Below are 23,896 nucleotides of genomic sequence, written 5' to 3' on the forward strand. Positions count from 1 at the left end.
GCAAGAAGAGAGTAGTTCTTCTCACAGAGGTTACTATTAGAAGAAGGAGAAAGAGAGAAAGAGAGAAAGAGAAGAGAAAAAGGAAGAGGAGGGAGAGGGAGAGGGAGAGGGAGAGGGAGAGGGAGAGGGAGGGGAAGGGGAAGGGGAAGGGGAAGGGGAAGGGGAAGGGGAAGGGGAAGGGGAAGGGGAAGGGGAAGGGGAAGGGGAAGGGGAAGGGGAAGGGGAAGGGGAAGGGGAAGGGGAAGGGGAAGGGGAAGGGGAAGGGGAAGGGGAAGGGGAAGGGGAAGGGGAAGAGGAAGAGGAAGAGGAAGAGGAAGAGGAAGAGGAAGAGGAAGAGGAAGAGGAAGAGGAAGAGGAAGAGGAAGAGGAAGAGGAAGAGGAAGAGGAAGAGGAAGAGGAAGAGGAAGAGGAAGAGGAAGACAGCCTCTTTTGACTGAAGTATTACCTCAAAAAATTTGAGCTCACCTTGTCTGTGATAGTCATTTGGAATACATTTGGTTAAGAGTTTTCATTACCACAGCATAACTAGGTAGATAGTAAGTGGATGTTTTTTTCATTACGGAAAGGAAGAAAACAGTATATAACTTGTTTGTGAGAAGGAAAAGTGTGTGATAAAGCTTTTGACCTTCAGTAGGTCTTTGAAAAGTAATGTGTAAGGAAGGATTTCTCCCAAACAGTTTATACTGTCACTATTTTACACAGTGAGTGCAAGAACTTCTTATAATGTCTCTTAACCAGGAAATCAAATCAAATTAAATAAACTTTTTTTATATAATACCCTGGCAGCTGCTCATCAGGCGGATTTTGTTAGCTAGAAAGAAAGCAGAAATACTTTATCATAAAATCCCTAGCCCCTGCATGTACAACTGATCACATCCACACAGAATGCAAAACCTGGTATGATGTCAACTTGCAGTGAGTTGTTCACACGCACAGAATTCCCACTACTAAGTCAGCTAAGCAGCTCAGGTTCATGTTAAAAGGATCTGCACACCACGCTGTCTGGATTTCTCTTCCATCTAAAGACCCCATCTCCTGCAAATCTATACACAGCATGTTCTTTCTCACATAGAGGTAAGCATTGAATCTGTCTGTGAATGTTAAGTTTAGTGTATCAGCACCATCCTTAGATTACACACTTGTAGTAAAGACAATGATCTTCCTGTAGGCTGCCTTCAACATCTATTTGTGTTATATGTTAAAAAAAAAAAAAAAAAAAAAAAAAAAAATGCCACAACAAAAAACACATTAATGCTACTACGGGCTACTTTATTCTTTATCATGGCAGTAAGAAAATCTTACAGAAGTATCCAGAATAATCAGTGACAACCACCAAAAATTCTGAATAAATATTTCATATTCTGCTTCATTTTAATCATCTGTATTCAAAAAGGACTGCATCATTGCTGACCAAGTACATTGATCTGTCTTGTGTGCTTTTAAAAGCACTTCCTCCTTTGTTAACTTTTTTCACAATAGAAATTAGATCCTATTTTGTATACTAACTCATGATATGCATGCTTAGCACCTCTGAAAGCCAGGTCATTTCTCTTAATTTCCCTTGGACACCGTTTCTTGAGACTATCCTCCTAAGTACTTCTTACTTGGATGCTTCTGAGAGTAGAGTAGAGAAGGGATATTATTTCCATCACTGTAAAACATCCCTAGAGGGAAATGAGATGTACCCTGTACCCACTGAGCGTATTTTGTAATAGGCCCTTGTGTATGCTGGAAGACCCAGAAGAAGCTATTACTGAAGCAAAAGTTCCTCTGAGTCTTTTGCTGCATATATATAACTTTGGTCATTTCAAACCTTGTAACTTTTAATGGTTTAAAACATTCCCTGGAGTGCCTATCTTGAGGTAGCTATGCTCAGATGAGAATTACTTCAAACAGGCTAGCTGTTCCACTATTGCTCTGTCCAAAGCCTAAAATAATTAATGGGATAGCTAGAAGAGTTTGAGTAGTTACCACACACTTCACTACTTGCAGTATAAGGGCAAGAGGATGAGGCGTCTTGCACAGCAGCAGCAGAAGAGTTTTGTATGAGGAGAAAGAGCTTACTGAGACATATGTGATCAGAAATAGATGCGATTGGAGATTTTCTATCGAAATACTTTGAGAACTATTAGTAGTGCTAGTCATATTTCAGATAGTTCCCAGCAAAATCTAACCTGGAATTTGACAATATGGAGAAAAATAATAAATAAATAAATTCGAAGACAGAGCAACTTATCACTAAATAATTCTCATCCAAACCCACCAACTACCACTTGATGCTATTCCTACTGCTTCACTATGTTCAAGTGACTTTGAATATCGTCAGGCTGTGGAGGATGCTGCACATACACCAGCAAACTCCCCATATCTTAACTGAGCTCTCCAGCTACAAAGCAATTATAGAAATGGTGGAGAACAGCATGCCCCAACCTGTTTTTTTTGGGGGGGGGCAGAGGGTTTTTTAAAAAATGTTGTTTGTTTCTCTGAAAGTATAGGTGCAGAAACCATGCATATTAGTGGTTTTAAAAAGCAGCACCTCAGAAGATGAGGTATGTGTGTGCACAGATGCTGCAACACAAGCAGGCAGGAAGAGACTTGGAAGAAAAGGCTACTTGGAAACAGTATCTCAGTAAAAATTTCCAAGATTCTCTTTGGTCCTACATTTATCACCAGAATGTACATTTACCCTGTTATTCCCTTTCAATCTATGACCCTGTTGCATGACCCAGCACACATGGCTCCACTGCCGCACGTTTTCTTTGAAAAAAACATGGTACTCTCCCTTCCAAGTGGTACAGACTTAAAAATCAAATAAAATAAATAAATTAGGCTTCAACACAGTCAGATCTTTCAACAAGGAATATCCAGGTTACTTTTGGGACAGCAACATGTAAGATATTTGTGGATTTACCAGGATACCTGGCACAGAACATTTACCGTCTTCAAGATGTATAAATAGTGACAGGCACACCTTAAGAGGGAAGTGGGTTGGCTAAATGAGAATATATGGAGTAACTAGGTATAAAAAAAAAGGACCGAGAGAGATGATGATTACCATCCCAAGATGTTAAAGGAGAAACTGGGCAAGATAAGAATATAGATGAGAAAACAAATTATTTTGTGCATCACTTTTTATCTCAGAGAGCACTGAGGAGATACTAGTCTTTTCAAGTAAAGATAAGGAGCTTTCAATGATTCAGGTATCGTAAGAGGAATGGCTGGAACAAATCAATAAATAAAAGATCAATGTATCCCAAGAATGGTGTGCTGTTTATTCAAGCGTCCCAAAGCAATTTAAGACTCACCAAAAAAATCCACAATTATGCAGTCTCAATCAGTTTGTATACTGAACCACACAGGAGAGCAGTAATCTTCATGTAACTACTGACAGAAATCGAGGAAGAATTCAAATAGCTCCACACATGTATTACTATAGTAAAAAATATACTGAAGCACCAATTAAAAATAGGTGTTAAATACCTAGACAGAAGGTAGAAGCCTTAATGCCTCATCTGTCTCCTTAATCTGTTAGAAGTCTTTTGGTATGTTAATAAATAGGAGATAAGAGAGAACTGGCAGATACAAGTTTTCTGGGCTTCCAAGGAGCCTTTGAGAATGCTTCCCACAAAAGGCTATTAGAGAAACTAAGTAATCACAGGGTGAAAAGTAAAGCGTTGTCATTGATTAGAAACCCACTACAAAAAGCAGAATACAAAAGCAGAATACATCTATTAGTGGTCACTGCTCCTTGTGGCTAAAGGTTAACAGCAGGGTGCCCCTAGGTTCTTTACTAGGGATGAGAATGTTTAATCTATTTATTAATCATCTGGAAACGGGACTAACAATAAGATGGAAATGTTTTCAAGTGACACAACAAGTCCTAGATTAATCAAGGCCAAAGTAGGCCAAGGAGCTTTTGGGTTGCTTAAAAGAGCTCAGTGAAAGGGGAAACAATGGCAGATGGAATCCAGCACTGCCAAGGCTAATAGATGCACACTAGAAAGAACCATATGAAATACTTCATCTAAAATTAAGAACTCAGTATGACCACTGAAGGGGTGGAAAACCTTTTTGATATTCACAGATCAATGAAAACACTCCTCTGGGACCAACCACAATCTAAAATAAAGACATGGTTGAGAAAGAGATGAAAAGGAAAGGGTACTAGAGATTACAAAGGCTAAAATTTATTTCTTTATGGGGGAAAACCTGAAACCTTTAAAGGAAGAGGTCAAAAAGATATAATGAATAAAAAACGGTAAATTACAAATAAAATATATAATTACTTATCTCTCTTCATAAGACAAATGAAGAGCTCAGCAAAACTGAAAACTGTATATTTAAACCACACAAATATTTTTTATTTCTCATTTAAACCAAACAGATGGAACTCCATATTTGATGCTACTAAGCCCAAAGGTAGCACCATTTTAATGGAGGACTTTTATTTTTTTTGTGGATTTATATATAAAATTTCTTCACAGTAAAGTGCTCTGTTCTGTACAGCAATCCAGAATCAAACCAACAGAAACAATAAATGAAAAGTGAAGGTACCTCTGCAGTTACCCTCTTCCGTTTCACAGGCACACAGCTTATTCTTATCCCAACTTTTATATACTATAAATTATACTTTTCAGTTGCAGGTCTGCTGTCATGGATACTCATCTTTCATTTCCCCTTTCAGAAAATTGCCCTTCTTAGTACAGCATATTACTGTATCAAAGATCCACAGTCAAACGTATCAGGAGAGGTTAGTTTGGTAGAAAGCTTGAGAAGGGGGAAAGAGAAAAGGCTAAGCAGAGGTGAACAATAAAGCAAAAAGAATAGCTATATTCTAAAAGATATTTCAAATTGTCATCCTTACCACTGGTAGGCATGGACTGGAAATGTTGTACTTAGCACAACCCCGGCTGCATCACAGCAAAGCCTGCTGTGTAGCAATTGTCCTTTGGAATGTTACAGTAGGTAAACAGGAACATGTGAAACTGTGCCTGTGAGAAACTGCTAATAGTGAGAGCTTAATTCACGAGTACTTGTTCCACGCATTCTTTTTGCCAAGAATCATAGGTTAAAGCTGACATTGTAATGTGTTGCAGCTGCAGACAAACTCTTCTATTACAGCAGGTGTACAAACAAAATGTACACAAACAAAATCCTCTGTCATAGCAGGAACATCACTTAAATGCCTTTGTCAGTCAGCAGCCATTAATACAGCCCAAAAACTGTATGTCACAGGAGTTTACAAGCAGAAAATCCCCCCGCTAGTATTTCAATATATTCAAAAATATTTTTTTTTAGGTTTTGATTACTAGTTTGTCTATAACAATTTAATATAAATATAACATAAATGCAATCCTCTCCTTCTACCCCAGTCTCCAATTTCATCCAACAATCTGCCACTAGATATCAGAAAAAAAATCCTACAGGAGTTATACAAAAAATTAAGTAAGAACTACAGGAACAGAAATCCGATCTTAATTATTACAAAGAACCACCATAACTAACACGTGAAACATAGAAAGAACCAAATTTTTATAAAACTTTGGTAGTTTTGACACACATTTAGAGAAAATTGGGATCTTGAATGCCATTCTAAGTGCTCTTGAAAATGACATTTATCTCTAACAATGACACCCCTTCATGTATGAAATTCTACTAATAGAAAAGTATATGGAAAATTATTTTATTACAGCATAAGCATGATAAATTGACTACTGCGTAATATGAATTAAGAAGAGACTTTGCAAACTAGGAAATGATTTTCTGTCACTGAGCGGCATAGTACGTCCGTTCCAACATCCTGCTTACCAAAAATACACTCTCTTCAGTTTTCCAACTCTTCAGTATCGGCTCCCTCAGGCTTCAGGATAAAGGAACATAAGTATAATCTGAGATACATGCAACTGAAGGCTTGTACAAATACACTGTTTATCTACTTTTATGATGACGTAAGTTAAACATCTGCAATTCTGGCTACCTGGCACGCTGGGTGCTTTTCCTGCTGTCAGGACAACATCCTGCCTCAGTTGCTTGGTCTCCCTTGCAGTTCCTGGCCAGCTCAGTAGCATCTGGTAGTGAAGTAAGTACTGATCAGTGTTTCAATCAAGCACATACACTGGTAGTATTTCAGCAAATTATCTCTTTATCCACTTTTGCTAGGCCAGTGAATCACTTTCCTTTCCTCTTTTTAGCCCCATTGGAGTTTTGAGTTGGGGAAAAGCTTCCTGGTGGTTACCAAAGGCTAAGAACGTTATGCCCCACAGATCTCCGGGATCACTGTTACTATCAGAACAGGGTTGATCTTGACCCCCAGAAGAACTAGTTTTCTTCCCAGAAGTGCAGTAAACTTACTTAAAAACAACTCAATATATGGCATGAGTTTTCAGGATTCAAAAGCAATGACCGTCTGCAATTACTGGGAGTATTGAAATAAAAATGCCTAAATAATAAAAATTGGAAAGGTAGTAATTCCCCCTACTAACAGCAAATATTCTATCAGCAAGGCAGTATTTTACTAGTGTTATATTTTCCAAAGAACACGGTACATCTTTAATCTTTCAAGGAAAAAATGCTTTACTCTGTGAAGAAAAATAATATCAGTCCATACCACAGACACAATTTTGTCCTCAGTGCTGAAAAAAACAAAGAAAATGAAGTCTTCAGAGGTATACAGAAAAGTAAATAATTAAGAAAGAAAATCACTTACTTAGGCTTTCCTGCATATTTGGTTGTCAGTTCAGTGGTTACCTAAAATCCAGACTAAACACTGCCCCATAATCTTTTTTTTCCTTCTAGTAGGAAACAAGAAAAAAGGTTAGAAGATAGAGTGGGCAGTATTTTGTGAAGGAAGGTCAGACTTGCTCCATTCCCACTGATTTCCCTCCCTCCCCACACAAATTTTTATTTTTTATGACTGCTTAACTATTTCTACACCATTCTGAAACTAAAAAAACTCAAGAGTCGCCATAAAGAGGCACTGAAAGGTCTGTTCAGCCTTAGGTCCGTGCGCTGGAAAGGTGCTGTGAATTCCACAGCGAGGACAGGGGCAGCCCCGAGAGCCCGAAACACAGCAGAGCCGCAGTGCTTCTGCTGCCCGGGGGCTTGGCAGCGGCAGGGGATGCACAGGGCAAAGATGTGCACCACGATGGACATCACCTCCATAGGCATGCCAGCAGTAGATGGAGGAGAAATCGAAACAAAACAAAAACAAACAAAAAAAAAAAAAACCACACACCAAAAAAATAACAACACCTGAAAAACAAAAACAAAGAAAACCAAACCAAACAAATTTTAATAGATGATCACTAATGCCATGATTTTATAGAGCCAGGTGCAATGAATCAGCTCAGAGCTCCAGCTCAGGGTCTTGAGCTGCAGATCTGAAGAAATCTCTGAGATACTTTGGGAATTATCTCCAGGTGAGGGTTGAACGTCAGTCTCTTTAACTATGGCTATATGAATATTAACAAGGAGTGTGGCTCTGTAGAAACACACTGTAGACTGAAATAGAGCTGAGAGCATGGCATCCACATTGTATGCGTTTCATCTGCTTTATTTTGGGCTAACCCTAGTCCTATAGACTGCAGGTCCCTTAGTGCCTGCAACTCATTAGATGCGCTTCTGGGGCACCTTTCAGCAGAAAACAACCTGGTCCGCATGTTCCCATCTTGCTTCGTGACGTGACTCAAGATGCAGTAGGAGTGGCAGTGGGAGTGAGTGGGAGATTCGTTTCAAAAGCACACCCCTGACCTGAACCAAAATGCTCGTGGAGACACAGCCTGAGGGCAGCTGCCTCTACACAGATCAAGCACTTGAGATTCGGGAGCTGCCTGGCCAAGTGTGTGTAGACTGTAAGAAATCAATAGCTGCCTTTTAACTCTATTAGGACAAAAAGTGAAGAAAATAATTTGAAGCAAGATCAGCCGTTTGAGGAATAGAACAGGTGCACCTCATGGTGCACTCATGCTATGGGGCCTCTGCATTGCTGAATTACTGTCACCTTTAAGTTCTCCAGTAGTACCATTACTTGCAGGAAGAAAACCCAAAACACTTTCAGGTATTTTGCTTCTCTTTCAAACAGATCATCAAATCATTTCAAGCATCTCTTTATTCATATATACTTTAAGCTCCATTTTCTATCTCATACACAGGACTACAAATTTGGAGTAACCTGAAGAAAGCTTACTGATACTCACAGATCTCTTATTCCTCCCTGTGAGACTAATGATCTTCCCTGCCAGCCACAATTCTGGTAAATTTCTGAGCTCCAAATATTTCCTGCAAAACATATCATCTTCTCTTGCAGATCTAAACAACTGTAAAAGTAGAAAAAGATCTCTTCCATCCCACATATTAGCTCTCTTCAAATCAGACCTATATTAAAAACTATGAGAAAAAAAGTAATGCTATAAATATTTACATTCATACCAAAATTTAAGGAGTGATTCTCCAGTAATCAAAAAGAAACAACAAGTAGACAAGAAACTGCAAAAAAAGGTTTAAATAAATATTTAGAAAGTCACAGAAATTCATTCTTAGATTGCACAAGCTAATATAATTCTGCCCTTTAAAATATTTCAGAAAAAATATAAAACTCGGATGATAAAACAGTAATAAAATCCCCATCTCCCAGATAATCACAGCAATCAACAGATCCTAGTCTTCAAAAAAAAGCCCACATAAGCAAACAAAAAAACTTACTATGTGCAAATAAAAAGCAGAAACAAAAATAATCTAAAATATTCCAGTTAAGAAATCAGAACATTTAAGGTAACTTTTTACATAATCTGTTAATATTAGGTAGCAGATCTACATAGAGTTTTAGGTGGTTTTGTTCCAACAAGTGATCTGAATTTCAGTCCAAACACACAGAGGATCTCTACAAAGGAGTTGCAAAGACCAATGCAGAAACAGGTTAGTGCGCAGCACGGCTATGACATCAGCAATTGATGCTTGTGCATTCCACATTTACTGCGGAGCCTTTCTGAAGTCTTAATTAAAGGAAGAAAACACCCTAAATAATTTACATTTCCAGTTCAGTCAGAAAACAAACAAATCAGTGACTGAAAAAAATGAAAAGACCATTTGTTACATTTCCTGTGCTTCCTAAACTATTTCTTAACTTTAAAGAATCCAGGACATTTCAAAGATTTCCATAGGACTCTACTTCAGGACTGTCCCAGCCACTCCAAGATGCCTGATCCTACTGCAGTAATTTCCTTGTCACACCTCCTCTAAGATATACATGCATCTCTCTCTCTCTCACACGCATATATATACATACATATGTGTGTATAATAACTGTATTTTTTATTTAAGATGAGTCATTGTTAAAATTACTACCTTTTTTATGAGTGTTGAAATGTACTGTGGAGCAAAACTTCCATTACCGGATCACTTTTTCATATTATGCTTAAATTCTAACTGTATTTATACCAGTGTAAACATGGAGTGTCTTTAATGCAATCAAAGTATCTTCTCTGGATCAGCATCTCCCCTTTTAACCTACACTCTCGTCTGGAAAAGGCAAATTAATTCTGCTTTGTTTCCTTCAAGGTTTTTCCCCCCTGGATAGCTGAACAAGTTAAGCTCATATTTTTCTACAGTGTGCCTGAAAAATCAATAGAATAAGAGAATGGGATCAAGACCAAGTACAACAAAGAAAAGGGAAAAATACATTAATCTCATTAATCTGACAACAATAACAAATTAGTAACGTCAGTCAAAGACAAGGAAATGAGCATTTAAAGTACTCTGCATATTGCTTTTTCTAGCAAGGTTTGTAAAGCAAATCAGTCTGAGTCAAATCTGTCCCTTTGATTTCATATATTTGAGTTTTAAAGTATACTCTCAAAACAGTATTACATTTAAGTAAAGCAATTGATTTCAATGGAGTTAGTCCTGGTTTATGTCATTGTAGATTCCCGATTAAAGAAAATTGGTCTACATTTACAAATTAAAATAAAAAACTATTTTAAATTTACATCTGTCATACAGAGATCAGCTTGCGGTACATTTACTCAGGTCATGTCCCAGGAATCAATCTCAGCTGCTATTTTGAAACACTATTGTTACAGTAGCGATTTAATTTCATTAATATAGTGAGGTTGCAAAAAATGTATATTTATAAGATTCAGCTTTAACATTCATAAGATTTAAATCGAGACAAAAGGAACCATAATGCACTTCTAACTGAATTGGGATATAAACCAGCAAGCCTCATTTCCTGAACTCTAGTGATACACTCTGTCTTGTTAGCTAAACTTAGCTTATAATAGGGGTCATTTCCCCATGGATTTTTCTATCAGAAAGCATAAAAGAAAAAAAATAAAAATACAGAAGTTAATTCTGCTTTTAAGATAATTCGGCCAATATTTCAAATGTACCTTCTTCATAAACTCCTACTTCTTCGTAATACTGCTCCAAGTTCTGTCAGGTTCTGTGTAGAAACATTTACAGAAGACTTTAACTCGACAGCAGAAGGGGACTGGAAATGAACATCTCTCATCTCTGTATGCAGGAAGAATTTTAAAAGCCATCCCACGGGACCTTGGCTACGTTTTTGTCTTGCCTCCTTCTTTTAAGTGCAGAAAACCTCAAGCCGGTGGAATCTAATCCCCAGATACACTCAGCCCTGGCCCTGCCCCAGCCGTGCCGCCGGAGGGGCAGAGCCCCCGTGTTCCCGGCAGCACGGGCCGGGGCGTCCCCATCCGCAGGATGCTGGGCGCTTCCCAGGCTTCTTCCCTCCTGTAAAAAAACTCTCTTCTTCCCAAAACTGCCCAGTCTCACTTTAAAGCACTGTACCCTAATATTAGGAGCTTGAACACAGTGTGAAAGGAAAAACGTGGAAGAATGTTTTGTACTGGTAGGGGTATAAAATTTGCAATATTCCCAAATAGATGCGTTTGGAATACTTCACCTAAGAATAAAAAGGAGGTCCATGAATTAGGCTCTGATGATATGGTTCCTTCTTCACTGATTATACTATTTGCCTGACTTTAACATGGCTGGAATCAGTACAGACACATTCCACTGGAAAACCACCAGAAACTTGCATAAGGAATTTACTATCAGTATTCAAAATAGATATTACAGTAATGCTTCTCTTTAAAATTTTCAGAGATTTCAGTCTTTACCAATGCATAGTTTTTGAATTCTTTGTATCTGGTTTTAATAAAAAATATTATGACGTAATTTTATTATGTTGATATTATACATTGAAACTTAAAAAATATAGTTTTCTCATAATTTGAGAAAGATTTACTTCCAAAGTGAGATGTCCTGTATCAGGTGTGCTATCACCACAAAGTGATTTTCTTTTAAAAGTCAGTTGTAAGTCTTTGAATACACAAGCATTTTTACTTGCAACTATGAATAAATAAAACATTCTTATTATCCTAAAGCTTTTCTATATAGAAATCCAGTTTCAACAAATATCATAGGTGAAGGCAATGTTAAGAATACTGATGGGAAATTTGCACGTAATTTTTGCAAGTACATTTTTGAAAAATACATACTTGTATTATTTATTCCACAATAAAAATAGCCTAAAACATAAATTTTATTGTTTATTTGCTATTTTTTGTTGTTCTTCTACAAGGACATCTGTTTTTTAATCCAGTGTGAATGTATACAAATACAATAATTTTTCTCAGCAAAGGTAATTTTAGTGCCTTTGAAAATGTAACTTTACCTCTAACAGCAATGAAGATACCCCTCTAAACAATTAAGTTGTACTAATAAAAAAAATTACTTTCTTGAATCATGAACATAATATATCAATTAAAATGAATTAAGAATAAACTTTCCACACTAGCAAAAGTTTTTTGCTGTCTGCTATACTGTTCCTCATGAAGAATATGTATACACAAATGCATTTTTATGGTCTTATAGTTGTCTACTACTACCTATAGAAATCTGCAAGATATGTAATTAACTTTTAATATACACTTTAAAGCATTTAAGGATTGTTCAAATTCTTCCTTAACAGATCTTTAAATCCAAGTATTTATCTACATTAATACATCTCATACTAAATTAGTTTTTTCTGGGAAGAACCTGTGAGTGTAACCCCTCAAATACAGAGACCAAGCCAACCAATGTAGAGAAATGATCATCAAATCATCAATCAGCAAACTCTGGAAACTCTCTTACTCTCTTAAAATAATTAAAATTAATAGAACTATTCTTCTAAATATCACAGACAATCCATCTTTCCCCCTTGCCTTTAATAAAGAATGTCTTCTGTTTCTGGATTGCTAATACCTTAAAAATGTAATAAAGATACTTCATTATGATGTTTTACAGAGATGAAGTGTGTTGACAGGCCCAAGATACCATTTATATAAGCGTTAGGGTAATTGAATGCAACATTTAATCTAACATGCAGAGGATCAGCAAGAATAAAACATGCATTTAAAAAACATACTAGATACCATATTTGCTCCCTGCAAAATATCTCCTGAAAGCTACAATATATCAGAATAGAATAGAATAGAATAGAATAGAATAGAATAGAATAGAATAGAATAGAATAGAATAGAATAGAATAGAATAGAATAGAATAGAATAGAATAGAATAGAATAGAATAGAATAGAATAGAATAGAATAGAATAGAATAGAATAGAATAGAACTTTTTTTTTCTTTTTCAAATGTTATAATGCATAAATTTGAAATATAATGGCTTGAGTAAGGAACTTGCCTAAATTGTAACATTTAAAAAAAAATAAATAAAAATTTAAAATGCCACTGCCATATCCAAAAGTGAAAATTTGGCCTTTGTTTAATTTATAATCTCTCAGGTACAGTTTCCTGTTAATTTAACTGAAATCATTTAAAACTTGCACAATGACTTCCAAACTGCTGCAGAATTTCTAAAAACCTAGACCAAATCATACTGTTTGCTGGTAATTTCAGATCATCTTTGCTAATGTTTTTAATCAGCAAGTTGTCTTCTAATGATGAAATCTCTGAATGGTCTCTCAACATCAATCTATATGAAAGGTGAACATTCCCATCAGGATCTCCAAGACACTTCAAAGGACCAAGATACTCATATAGAACTGCCAAAGCTTATCAGTTCAACATTTATGGTCACCATTCGTCCCAAAAACCTGGTTGCATTCAACCAGTGCTTCAGAGGGTCCTGCCAGGTTCTTCCATAAAGGCTTTCGGAATGTGTTATTTCAAACACAGCTTTCGAGACATGTCCATCAGTTGGGATGAAAGAGATGACATGAAGGGTGAGAGAATAGCAAGTGTTGATCAACTTCACTTCAAAGCCACTTGCATCATGCCCTGTTTTCTTTGTTGCTGTGGGCTGGGAGCCTGTTGGATACACTTCTTCAATGTGCACGTTCTAAAGGGGCAACCTGTCTCCTATATCTGCCCTAATTGTGAACAAGGTCAAATCACAAATCCAAAAAATAAATCTGGTCTTTATTTTGTTAACATATCTTCAAATTAATCAAATCTTTCTACGAGCCAGAATATGTCTCTAGTGCCTCACTAAGTTTGTATTCATCTGACTGATTGATGCTGTAAATTAAATCAAACTATCACATGCTCTCACTTCATGATGTTTGCTCTACAGTTCTGACAAGAGAAAAGTACAGTGAAAAGTACATAGAAAAGTACAGTATGGTTATTTTAGTAAAGTGGAATAAACGTCTAAGAATATGAGCCTCCAGAGTAAGAGAGATTGGGTAGGCTTGGGAGTTTCTTCTGACTTGATCTAAGGGAAGAAAATTAAACCCAGTGTAATGTATAGGAATTCTCACACACACAGACACATCCACCCAAAAAAACCCACCTTCCTTGTAAAGAGATAAGGGACAATAAGAGAAATAATATGTAACATTTACCTGCAAAAATTGCTATTAAGGAGATGACATACAATTGTTATTGGATGGTTTCTCAGTAGAACTAACAACTGGAGAAGTAATATGTAGAAGCTCTTGGCCTCCATTCTCTCAAAAAAGTGATAAAAATATAGACTCTTTCCTGTTCTCATCCCTAAGAAGCAAATTGCATAGCTCACACATTCTTCAGTGACAGAATACAGTTATCAGAGAACTGAAAGAGGCTTGTGATTTCACTAGGTTGGTGTAGGACAGCACAAGTAGCAGGATTTTACAGTTTCTCGCAGTTAAATTTTGCATGTGAACACAGTTTCATCCAAACTTATTTTTTATACCAAAACCACTCTGTCAGGAACTAACGTGACTTTAGAGGTCAACAGTGAAGGTGTTCCCACCTGAGATACAATGACAGTATGTGCTCTTCAGAGACACAGTGAACAGAAAATAGGTACTTTTAGGGCATAATCCATCTGACCTATTTTAGGTGTTCACTTTATTGTGAAGCAACTCAGACTCTAGAATTACCTATGTATCTCCACTGACTACAAAGACAGTCTGAACTTTTATATTTTATGTGGATGTCCATACCGAATATCTAGGGGTTTGGGGTTTTTTTTGGTCAGATGAATTATTTAATTTTTCTATCTTCTGAGGTGTTATAAGCAATATTTATCAAAATTAATATTTAAGAATTCAGATTCTAAGTTACTTTGTCCTTTTTAGGCAATTCACAGATCTAAATACATTATGGATCCTAGTGAAAGACTGAAGTGATAAATTACTAACTATAGACCAAGTGATTTTTTGGGCAGGACAAGTGGAAGAACTATAATCTGCATTTTGATTACTTTTCCTCTAAGAACGTGAAATGAAGAACCAAGACTGCCCCATTCTCTGTAAGGTGCTTGTGAAGTGTATTGCCTGATGCAAAGAGAATCAGTGAACAAAGCAAAATTGAGGGCAGAGCCATGAGGTCCCCAGCCATGTGACACCAACACCATTAAGTGTTACATGGTGGCTGATGAACTAGGGTGGAATCCCCTTCAGCTACTCTGTGACCGTCATCTGCAGTTTGGGGGTTTTTTCCCTAAATCAGGAATGAAGTACCCATCGACACTACGAATGGGATGAAAATCTAGATGATCAACTGGATGCGAACTTTTAAAAACCTAGGTGGGGTGAACTCACTTCTGGAAAGAAAACCCTCAGAAAGTTGCTCTTTTAGGCGTGAAGCAATCTGATCCTGATCCAACAAAGCATTTAAGCAACTGAATGTCTACAAGCATGTGCACAGTCTTCCCTGAGTGCAGGGCCATTCATCTACCTCGAGACAGAAGACTGAAGTAAATTGCTCAGTCAGGATTTCAGGCCAAAATACAAAGTCCATTAGTAATATACCAGTACACTATTACAAGAATAGTTATACTAAATTTGTCCACATATTTGTCTTAAATTCATTTTGAATAATGCAAATCCTGGGGGTTATTTTAAGTCAACTGAACAAATTTCATGTGTAAACATCAATTTATACAGTCACATTAATTTCACAGCATTTTAAACAGAACTTTTTAAAATCTATGCATTTAAGTATCACGGCTGTTTTAATACTGCAAATTATTCGTTTTAAAAGGAGCTTTAAAATAAATATTTAAATTTCAACACATTCTGAGAAGGCATCAGTTCAGTAATTAGTGTTTATTGTTTCCCATTTGTATTAGATGCTGACTAGCAGTGGAGATTTCTGAAGGTTTAATTTGTAAGCATTTCTTCTGATTAGCTTAGGTATCACTCTTGTATATAAGTACTATGTGATGAAGATGTGCAATTGAAATGTCTAACTTTGCAGCAGATGCTGGTCTATGTGACCTTTTGTAACAGAAGGGTTCTTTTTCTCACTTGAGCTTTTGGTTTCGTATTTCTCATCTGCTCTTTTTTGCCAGCTTAACTGAGAGTTTAAATCAAAACCTAATTAGACTACATATGCTGTTTAGGAAAAAGTTCTTGGAAAAGTCATGACTCATATAAGCTTTGATATTTCCAGATAAATGAGAACAAATGTGATTTTAATTGTCTTAAATAACTTTCAATCATCCTCTTACTCAAATAAAAGTAGTTGAATACAGTTCTTTGATCAAAAAATAAAAAAAAAATCTAGTAACAGAAGCACCAGCTCTATATTCCTATCAGCTATACCATCTATGTTTAATGTTGAAACCCTTTACTGATATGCATGCCTTTCAACTCAGTAGTATTATGAATCAGCTATTTTCTTGCATATTTTTAATACCAATATCACAAACCTCAAATCAGACTTTAGTAAATATTTAATTCCTAAAAAAAAAGGAAATAAAAAAGTCTGCGTGTACATGTTAAGCACCTAGGATGTCAGCTAAAGTCTGCTTTTTAGAAATGTTGATTCAAAAAGAGTTTGTATGTTTTTATTTTTCTCCTTTGATATTCTAGGATGAAAACTGATTTTTTTAATGTCACTTTAATTATAATGCACTTACCTGAATTAAACATTTCAGTATTTTAACTAGCACTAAGGAAGGCCACAATTTAAATACTCTCAGATTTCACCAGGTTAAAGAAACCTGTGTCAAAAAATGGTAACTGAGGTTTTGTTCAAAGATTAATAAATACATTTGCCAAGAAAAGCACTGGCCTCTGATACTTTTCACAAAAACCTAAGTTCTATCTCTCAAAAAAAAAAAAAAAAAAATTAAAACTTTTACATTTATATGTCCTACTTAGTTATTTGACCCAGTTCTTAATCAGAAGTAGCCAGAATTTTCTTTTATTCCACTAAGCGACAGCCTGCTGTCTTAAGAACTTGAGTATTTCCCCTGATAGTAAGCTGACAAGTCATTATGAGGAACTGTGCCTTTCAACGTCAAGCCAATACAGTTCTCTGTTAATTGTCTGAATACAGTACTGTGTCACACTGCATATAAATGTGGTTTTCTGGAAACCAAGAAATTATACATATTGCCAAGAACAACCTCAGTAAATATAACCACAACTTCATAACGTGTAAAAGCAAAATTTCATAAATATGAAAAGAAAATCTAAACTAAATTTAAAACAGAAAACCAGATATCTAGATCCAGATTTTCAGCTACTCTGTTATTTCAGTGATTCAATAAAGCTACAGCAATTTATCATATCACTTTGTTAAATATGTAATACATTCAAATATTTCTCTTATATTTATTGTTTAGCCATTAATGATATGTGACTATCAAGACAAGAAAACAATACATAAAGGCATCAGACTTCAAGGATATTCTTTAAGAAATAAGTTGAAGATGGATTTATAGCAACACAACACTGATACTCAGAACTTCTAAACAACATACAAAGCCTACTGACATCCTAACAATATAAAATGCATATGCATGTTCATTGACACTATCAGCAATAAACAGCAATTTTCCAAATGTTCTAAAATTCAAAATTATCAGCATTTTCTACAAAATTTTTAAAAATCCCAGTGCAACTCAATAAGAAGTTTAATAGTAAGACCTTAATTACAGGGCAGGATTCTTCTCAAAAAAAAAAAAAAAAAAAAAAAAAAAAAAAAAAAGAGTGAATATACTTCCATATTAAAACCTAAAACAAAACTCACCATGTAGAATAGCTGTGTACTGATAACCCAAACAACTCCTGCCTGCAAACGTCTGAAATACAAAGTAATTTACTTAAAATATTCTTCAGAGACCAGGAGACATGTAGTGGAACACAGAATATTTTGAAAGCAAAGTTCACTTTATTCTGGTTTCAGATAAAGAAATGAAAATGTCAAGTCTGAGGTTTAGACTTGTACATCAGAAGTGTTTTGATTTGTACTATTTGTTATAGCAAATAGTACTTTCTAGAAAGTTGTAACTTGCTGGACTGAGAAACTCCCATGATTTCCGCTCTTTACTGTGAGAACTGACTGTGTCAAGGATGGGTGATAGTGGTGGGGAGAGTTGAGAAAGGGGAAAGTAATACCTGATTACAGGTTTTAGGTTGACTGTTAATCAGTGTAAATATTATCGATTTTGTCATCAGCTATAATCGGTCAACTGGGTGAAAAGCTCTCTTTTTCGGTGAAAAAAGCAGCCCTCCCATGTTCTTAAATACAAATAGATTATTTAACAAGCCTTTCGTTGCATTAAGCCAGTGCTTACATATGTGATTACTGAGTGAAGTCAGTATTTTTACCATTTTGTTTAAAAGAAAAGAAATAGCAGCTCACAACATAAACCAACCAAATGATGTGTACCTAAAACACATAGTAAGGTGTGAAGTTATTTTCTATCCTGATTCTTAGACTAAGAATTATCTAGATGTCCAACGCTAAAGAAATTAACATTTATTGACACACACAAAAAAAAAAAATAATATTTCCCGACTGAGTTTTATAAATGAAATAGGTATAAAACACCAGAAAGTCCAGTAAATTATTGAGATAGTCACAAAGTATTCATGGCGAGTTCCCACTTTCACCCGTCCACGCTTGAGGGCAGACCACGTACAAGCACGTCAGCACACACGGCTATCAGACGGGCGGACCTGCCAGGCTCTCTCAGCCACCTGAATGAACCAACAGGCTCCAGAGGGAACCCGAGGCAACGAGTCAAGGCGAAGATGGAAGAGAAGCGGCTTCTTCCCAGCGCGGCCGCGGGCTGCGTGCGCCGCCGTGCAGCACCCTGGACAGCGGCCTCCCCGCCGCCCGGCCCAGCTCCCCTCAGCCCAGATCGGTCCGGCCCGGCCCAGCCCAGCTCGGCCAGGCCCGGCCCAGCTCAGCCCAGATCGGTCCGGCCCGGCCCAGCCCGGCCCAACCCAGCTCAGCCGAGCTCGGTCCAGCCCAGCCCGTCTCAGACAGCCCAGCCCAGCTCGGCACAGTTCGGTCCGGCCCATCCCAGCCCCATCCAGCCCGGGCCAGCCCAGCTCAGGGCGGCCCGGCCCGGCCTAGTTCAGCCCAGTCCAGCTCATCCCGGCTCGGCCCAGCCCCACACAGGGCCACTCACCCCGCCGCGCCCCGACAGCTTTCCCAGAAAGAGGAAGAAAACACTAAATTGCACCCTTGGTTTGATTTTTGGTTTTAGATGTTTTTGGTTTTGTTTTTTTCCCCTTCTGGAATATCCTTCAATTTTGACACAGACTGGTTGGCCAAATTCTCAAAACATAGAGCAGTACCATCTGGCACTCGGAACTGGAGAACTGTAGGTCACTGGCACTGCATTTGTCTAGTTCATTTTTATCTTTCATGCAATCGTTTTAATGTCAACCACTTCTTCCCCATCATTACACAAGTATTTCCCCTTATTCAGTCTCTGAAGGGGAAATCATTATACAGTGTATGTTTGCTGTTCTGTTCATTTTCAGCACCTTGTACACCATGATATACCCCAGACCAACGGCACACTTTGTGGTAAAGTTCAGTCAAACTAAACTGTTGATACAAAAAATTCACTTTAAGTATGTAGTTGTTCATTGTTTGGCCACACAGATTAGTAGGTCAGGTTTTAGTTAAAGCGTTACTGAAATGCCAAAGATGTCCTTACAGCAGTAGACATCTATTTACATTTGATATGCTTTTTACTTATCCAATTCAGTCTGGAAATAAAATACATTTATATTATCAGTAACTGAGTACATAACATATATATAATGAGTGTACACACACAGTTTATAACCTAGAAACAGTGGAGTCAAGATTACTGATGAGACTACTTTCCTTTTGTCAGGTTTAACAATAAAAAATAAATACATTAACTTTCCTACTTTATCCAACTGGATAGCAGGATATTTCAGCTTCTGGAGGGACTAGGGATTGATTTTTGTGGTAAAGATATGTGCAGATTACACTAACTTATTGGTGAATGGGATGTTTTAGGCATGGACTGTTACCATGAAATGATTTTGGAAGGCCCTGCTGAAGTTACAAAGCACGGAGGTGCTGCTAGGCCTTCTGCTCAGAGCGGTGATTTGTATGCATTGTTGTGCTCCACTGCTAAAGCAGGATTTGGTTCAGACTGGTTAATGTAGTGCTACGGTATTCAAGATAATCCAGTTCAGCGCAGAAACCATTCACCTGGCCCGGCTCTCAGCAAATACTCAAAGAAATGGGGAATAAAGCATGCAGTTAGTTATTTTAGGCACCAAGGAGAACACTTTTTTTCTGCCGTTTCCTGTCTTGAGAGCTAGGCCAACTAACCTCGCGCAAAAGTAGAGAGAAGACAACTACCAAGAGCCAAAGTTGGACCCTGCCTTCTAACAGAGGAAAAGAAAAACCTCTGGATCTCCCTGAGCGGTCGGTCACCGATGGCACCGAAGAGATTGGCCGCGGCTTACTGAAATGCCACCACCGTCACTTCCCAACCGAGGGCCACCGCGGTGCCCGCGGGCATCCACCTCCCTCCTCCGCCTCCGTCCTCGAGTTTCCCCCCCAGCTCCCCAGCTCTGGGCAAAGCGCCCCGAGACAAGGTCCCGCGTCCCGCTCCCGAGGCGCCGGGGAGCCCCAACCCGCCGCCGCAGCTGCCCGGTCCCCCCCCCCCCCCCCCCCCCCGCCTCAACCCCCTCGGGGCCAAGCGCCGGACGGAGCCCCCCCCGCCGCCGCTGCCCCAGCCGCCGCGCCGGGACGAGGCGCCCGTCCTCCGGGCACCGCGGCCGCCCCGGCCCCGGCCCAACCCCGGCCCCGCGTCGCGCCTCTCGCCGGCTTGGCCGCGGGCCCGCCCGGTCCGGTCCCGGTCCCGGTCGCGGTCTCAGTCCCGGTCCCGGCCCCGGCCCCGGCCCCGGCCCCGGCCCCGGCCCCGGCCCGGCGGCCCCGCGGGCAGGGCAGCGCCGTCGGTTGCCCCCGGCCCCGGCTGCCGTTCCGGGCCGCGCTCATTGGCATGCAGCCCCCGTCGCTGCCTGCCGCCAAGCCGCATCCCAGCCCGCTGGAAGCCGGCAGCCCAGCCGGAGCCAATCGCATATTCATGAGGAGGGGGAAATCCAGCGCTGCACTCCCAGAGGACCGAGGATTACTTTTTTTTTTTTTTTTTTTTTTTTTTTTTTTTTCCTCTTTTCCTCTCCAAGCTTTCCCCTCTCTCTGACACCCTTTTAGCAATGCGCTAACGGGAGCTCCCCGCCGGTATCCTCCGCAGCTCCGACTGCACCCTGAAAGCCACGGCGGCCGGCGCCAGGAGCAGAGACCGAAGCAGCCAAAACAAGGACCACGGCAGCCACAACAGAGGAGGGAGGCACGCCAGCCCGCCAGGCAGGGACAGGAAACACAGCAGGGGCTCCTACCTTACAATCCTCAGGACACGATTTCACCGAGTACTCATCCGACTGTAAATACTTCTGGAGCATAACCTCAAACTCTTCGTATTTCTCCTGAGCGTGCTGGTCGTAGCGCTGGTAAGCCTGGACGCACTGGCTGCAGGAGCCTCCCCCCCTCAGCACCACATCCAGACTGCAGTTCAAAGTGTCCGGATTGGACAACCCGGCGAACAACTCCCAAAGTGTGTAGGAATTACAAAAGGAAAGGTAAAAATCCGTCAGGTCCCAGCCGGGCGCCGGGCTCTGCCCCGCGCCCCGCGGCCGGCCCGGCCCCCCCCGCCGCCGGCACACCGCCTCCGCGTCCCCCACGCTGAAGCACTGCCCGGCCGCGGAGCTCGGGGGGGGGCACGTCTCCGGGGGCCTGGCGGTGGAGTTCCCCAGGAAAGCAGCCTTGCCGTGCCGGGGCTCGGCGGTGCCGCTGGTGCGGCCGCCGCCGCCGCCGCCGCCGCCGCCGCCGGGGGAGGGCGGGAGGGAGGGCGAGGGGGGGGCGAGGAGCCGGGGCGCGGGGGGCGCCGGCTCCCCCATGCCCGCCAGCAGCTCCGGCTCCGCGGGCTCCGGCTTCTCGGGCGGCGGCTGCTCCTTCTCTCCGGTCCCCGTGAATTTGGCCTCGGCGCAGAACCACAAGTGATCAGAGAGCAGGACTGTGAAAAACAAGAGCGATGCCAGGGACAGTCGCCATTTCTGAGCCCTCTCTGAATCCGTGAAGGGTTTCTCGTTCTCCCGGGGTGCGAACCAGATTTTTAAGCCGTCATCATACTGCCGACTGCACATCCAAGCACCCCTGGTCATATTTTGGGAACGCACAGCCCCGGCCGACTCCACCGTGAGGGCTCCTTTGCCAGTGTCACCACAATATGCATTGACTTGAAAGATTGGGGGGATTTTCTTGCCTGCCTTCCCTTCTCTCGCTCGTTCGCTCGCTCGCTCCCTCTGCCACTCTCCCCCCTCTTCTCTCTCTTTCTCCCTCTTCTTTCTTTCTTCTTTTTCTTCCTCTGAGATATTGCCGGGTTTCGCCGGTGGCTCTGCCTTGGTCTCACCACACGAAGCAGCCCCAGTCCATCCAACGCGGAGTGCCGGGGAGAAGATAAGAGCAATAACGCAGAGAGAGGAGGAGGGAGAGGAGATGGTGGTGGTAGTGGTGATAGTTGGTGGTGGCGGGGCTGCGCGGCTGGTCCTTTCCCCCTCTCACCCAGGCATGGTCAGATCGCAGCTCCCCATCTCCCTCCTGAGAAAAGCCCGCTGGCCCCGGACAGCTGCATGCCGCGTCCCCCGCTGCCGACGGACGGCTCCGGGAGGGGTCCTCGCCTCCTCTTCCTCCCTGCCGCCGCCGCCGCTCCTCTTCCTCAGCCCCGAGCCGCGGCACAGATGCCTGCACCGCTGTCTCCGTCTCCTCTTTCCCCTCTCCCCCCTCCGCTCTAACTGGAGAGACGCTGCTGCAGGGCTCCCGGAGCGCTGCCGAGGATGCTGAAGAGGAGGAGGAGGAAGAGGAAGAGGAGGAGGAGGCTGCCGGGGCCGCCGCCGCTGCTGGTGACAATGGGCTGCGGCTGCCGCCGCTGCTGCCGCCGGGCGCGGTGTCCCCGGGCGCACGGGGCGGAACTGCCTGGCTGGGGGCCCCCGATGGGCACAGGCATCTTGGGCCCCTGGGCTAAGTTGCCGCCATCTTCGTCCTGGAGAAACACTTTTTTGGGGGGAGCTCTGCCTTTTGCGTCATCTCCTCCCGCGCCGAGATCTCTCTATCCTGGCGCATTGGCAGCAGCAGCAACTCTGCCTCCTCCTGCCTGAGGAGGAGGAGGAGGAGGAGGAGGAGGAGGAGGAGGAGGGAGAGGCACTGGGGACCACATGGCCCCTCCAAAGGGCTTCCTCGGTGCAACTCTTTCTACTCGTCTCACCAAAAGGACTGCTCGGTGCCACCCTCCAGCCCTCTTCTCCTTCAGGGTCTCCTTCCCTTTGTGGCCCTGAAACAACCATGTCCACGCAGGATGGTGGCTGGAGCAGTCTGTCACCATGTCTGTCCTTGCCATAGCACATCACAAATGGCATATGAAACTCCAGGCGCTGGATCCCAGCAGGTTTTGGCCCCCACAGTAAAATGCCTGAACACAATAGCCTGTCTTTCAGTCATCGAGCTGGAAAGCGTAATGCCCATAAACCCTGAGCTGTTCCCCCAAGGGAAGTTTTGCAAAACCCTGGTCCAGCACATGGGCTGGGTAAATACTGCCAGTCTTTGTCTTTCGCCTTTTAGATGTCACTGCCTGAAGAGAGACACCGGCCATGAATCGCTGACGATCTCTGCTCAGACCCACAGCAGAGATCCCACCACCTTCTGGCCCCAAACAGCAGGGTCTCTTGTTTAAATAAACATACTGTTTGGTCACTCCTAAGTTACCTTCAGCTTGCTTGCTGATGACCCTTAATGCAACAGCACCAGAAAAACTTGGATCCCGCACAAGACAAGAGAAGGTGCCAGCTAGAGGCTGAACGTGATCGGATGAAGACCTGGAGTTACTAGATTTGAGACACCAGGTACCCTGCCTGGCCATAACATACCCAAGACGTACATTTTAATTTATCCATTGGACTGGGGGAAGGTTTAGAGACCGTACCTTTCCTTGTTCTAGAGGCTTTCTCTGTCCTGGGGTAAGGGACCATTTAGAACTGCTAATGGCCCTTGAACAAGGTGCACGATGTACCCCAAAAGGTGGCTTTTCCCTTTTCTTCAGT

The 23,896-nt window shown here is 41.3% G+C and overlaps 1 protein-coding gene across 2 annotated transcripts in view; it reads right to left on the reverse strand.

The window, feature by feature from the left end:
- NALF1 (NALCN channel auxiliary factor 1) overlaps positions 1–22,967 on the reverse strand; it is a 473,423-nt gene extending 450,456 nt beyond the window's left edge. For both annotated transcript variants that reach the window (XM_042806124.1, XM_042806125.1), the window contains exon 1: positions 21,143–22,967. In XM_042806124.1, coding sequence (XP_042662058.1) covers positions 21,143–21,964 — 822 coding nt within the window. In that variant the 5' untranslated portion in view covers positions 21,965–22,967. The remainder of the gene's footprint in view (positions 1–21,142) is intronic.
- Positions 22,968–23,896: the final 929 nt, after the last annotated feature.

The sequence above is a fragment of the Tyto alba genome, unplaced genomic scaffold, assembly GCF_018691265.1.
Source record: "Tyto alba isolate M040663 unplaced genomic scaffold, T.alba_DEE_v4.0 Super-Scaffold_45, whole genome shotgun sequence".
NCBI lineage: Eukaryota > Metazoa > Chordata > Aves > Strigiformes > Tytonidae > Tyto > Tyto alba.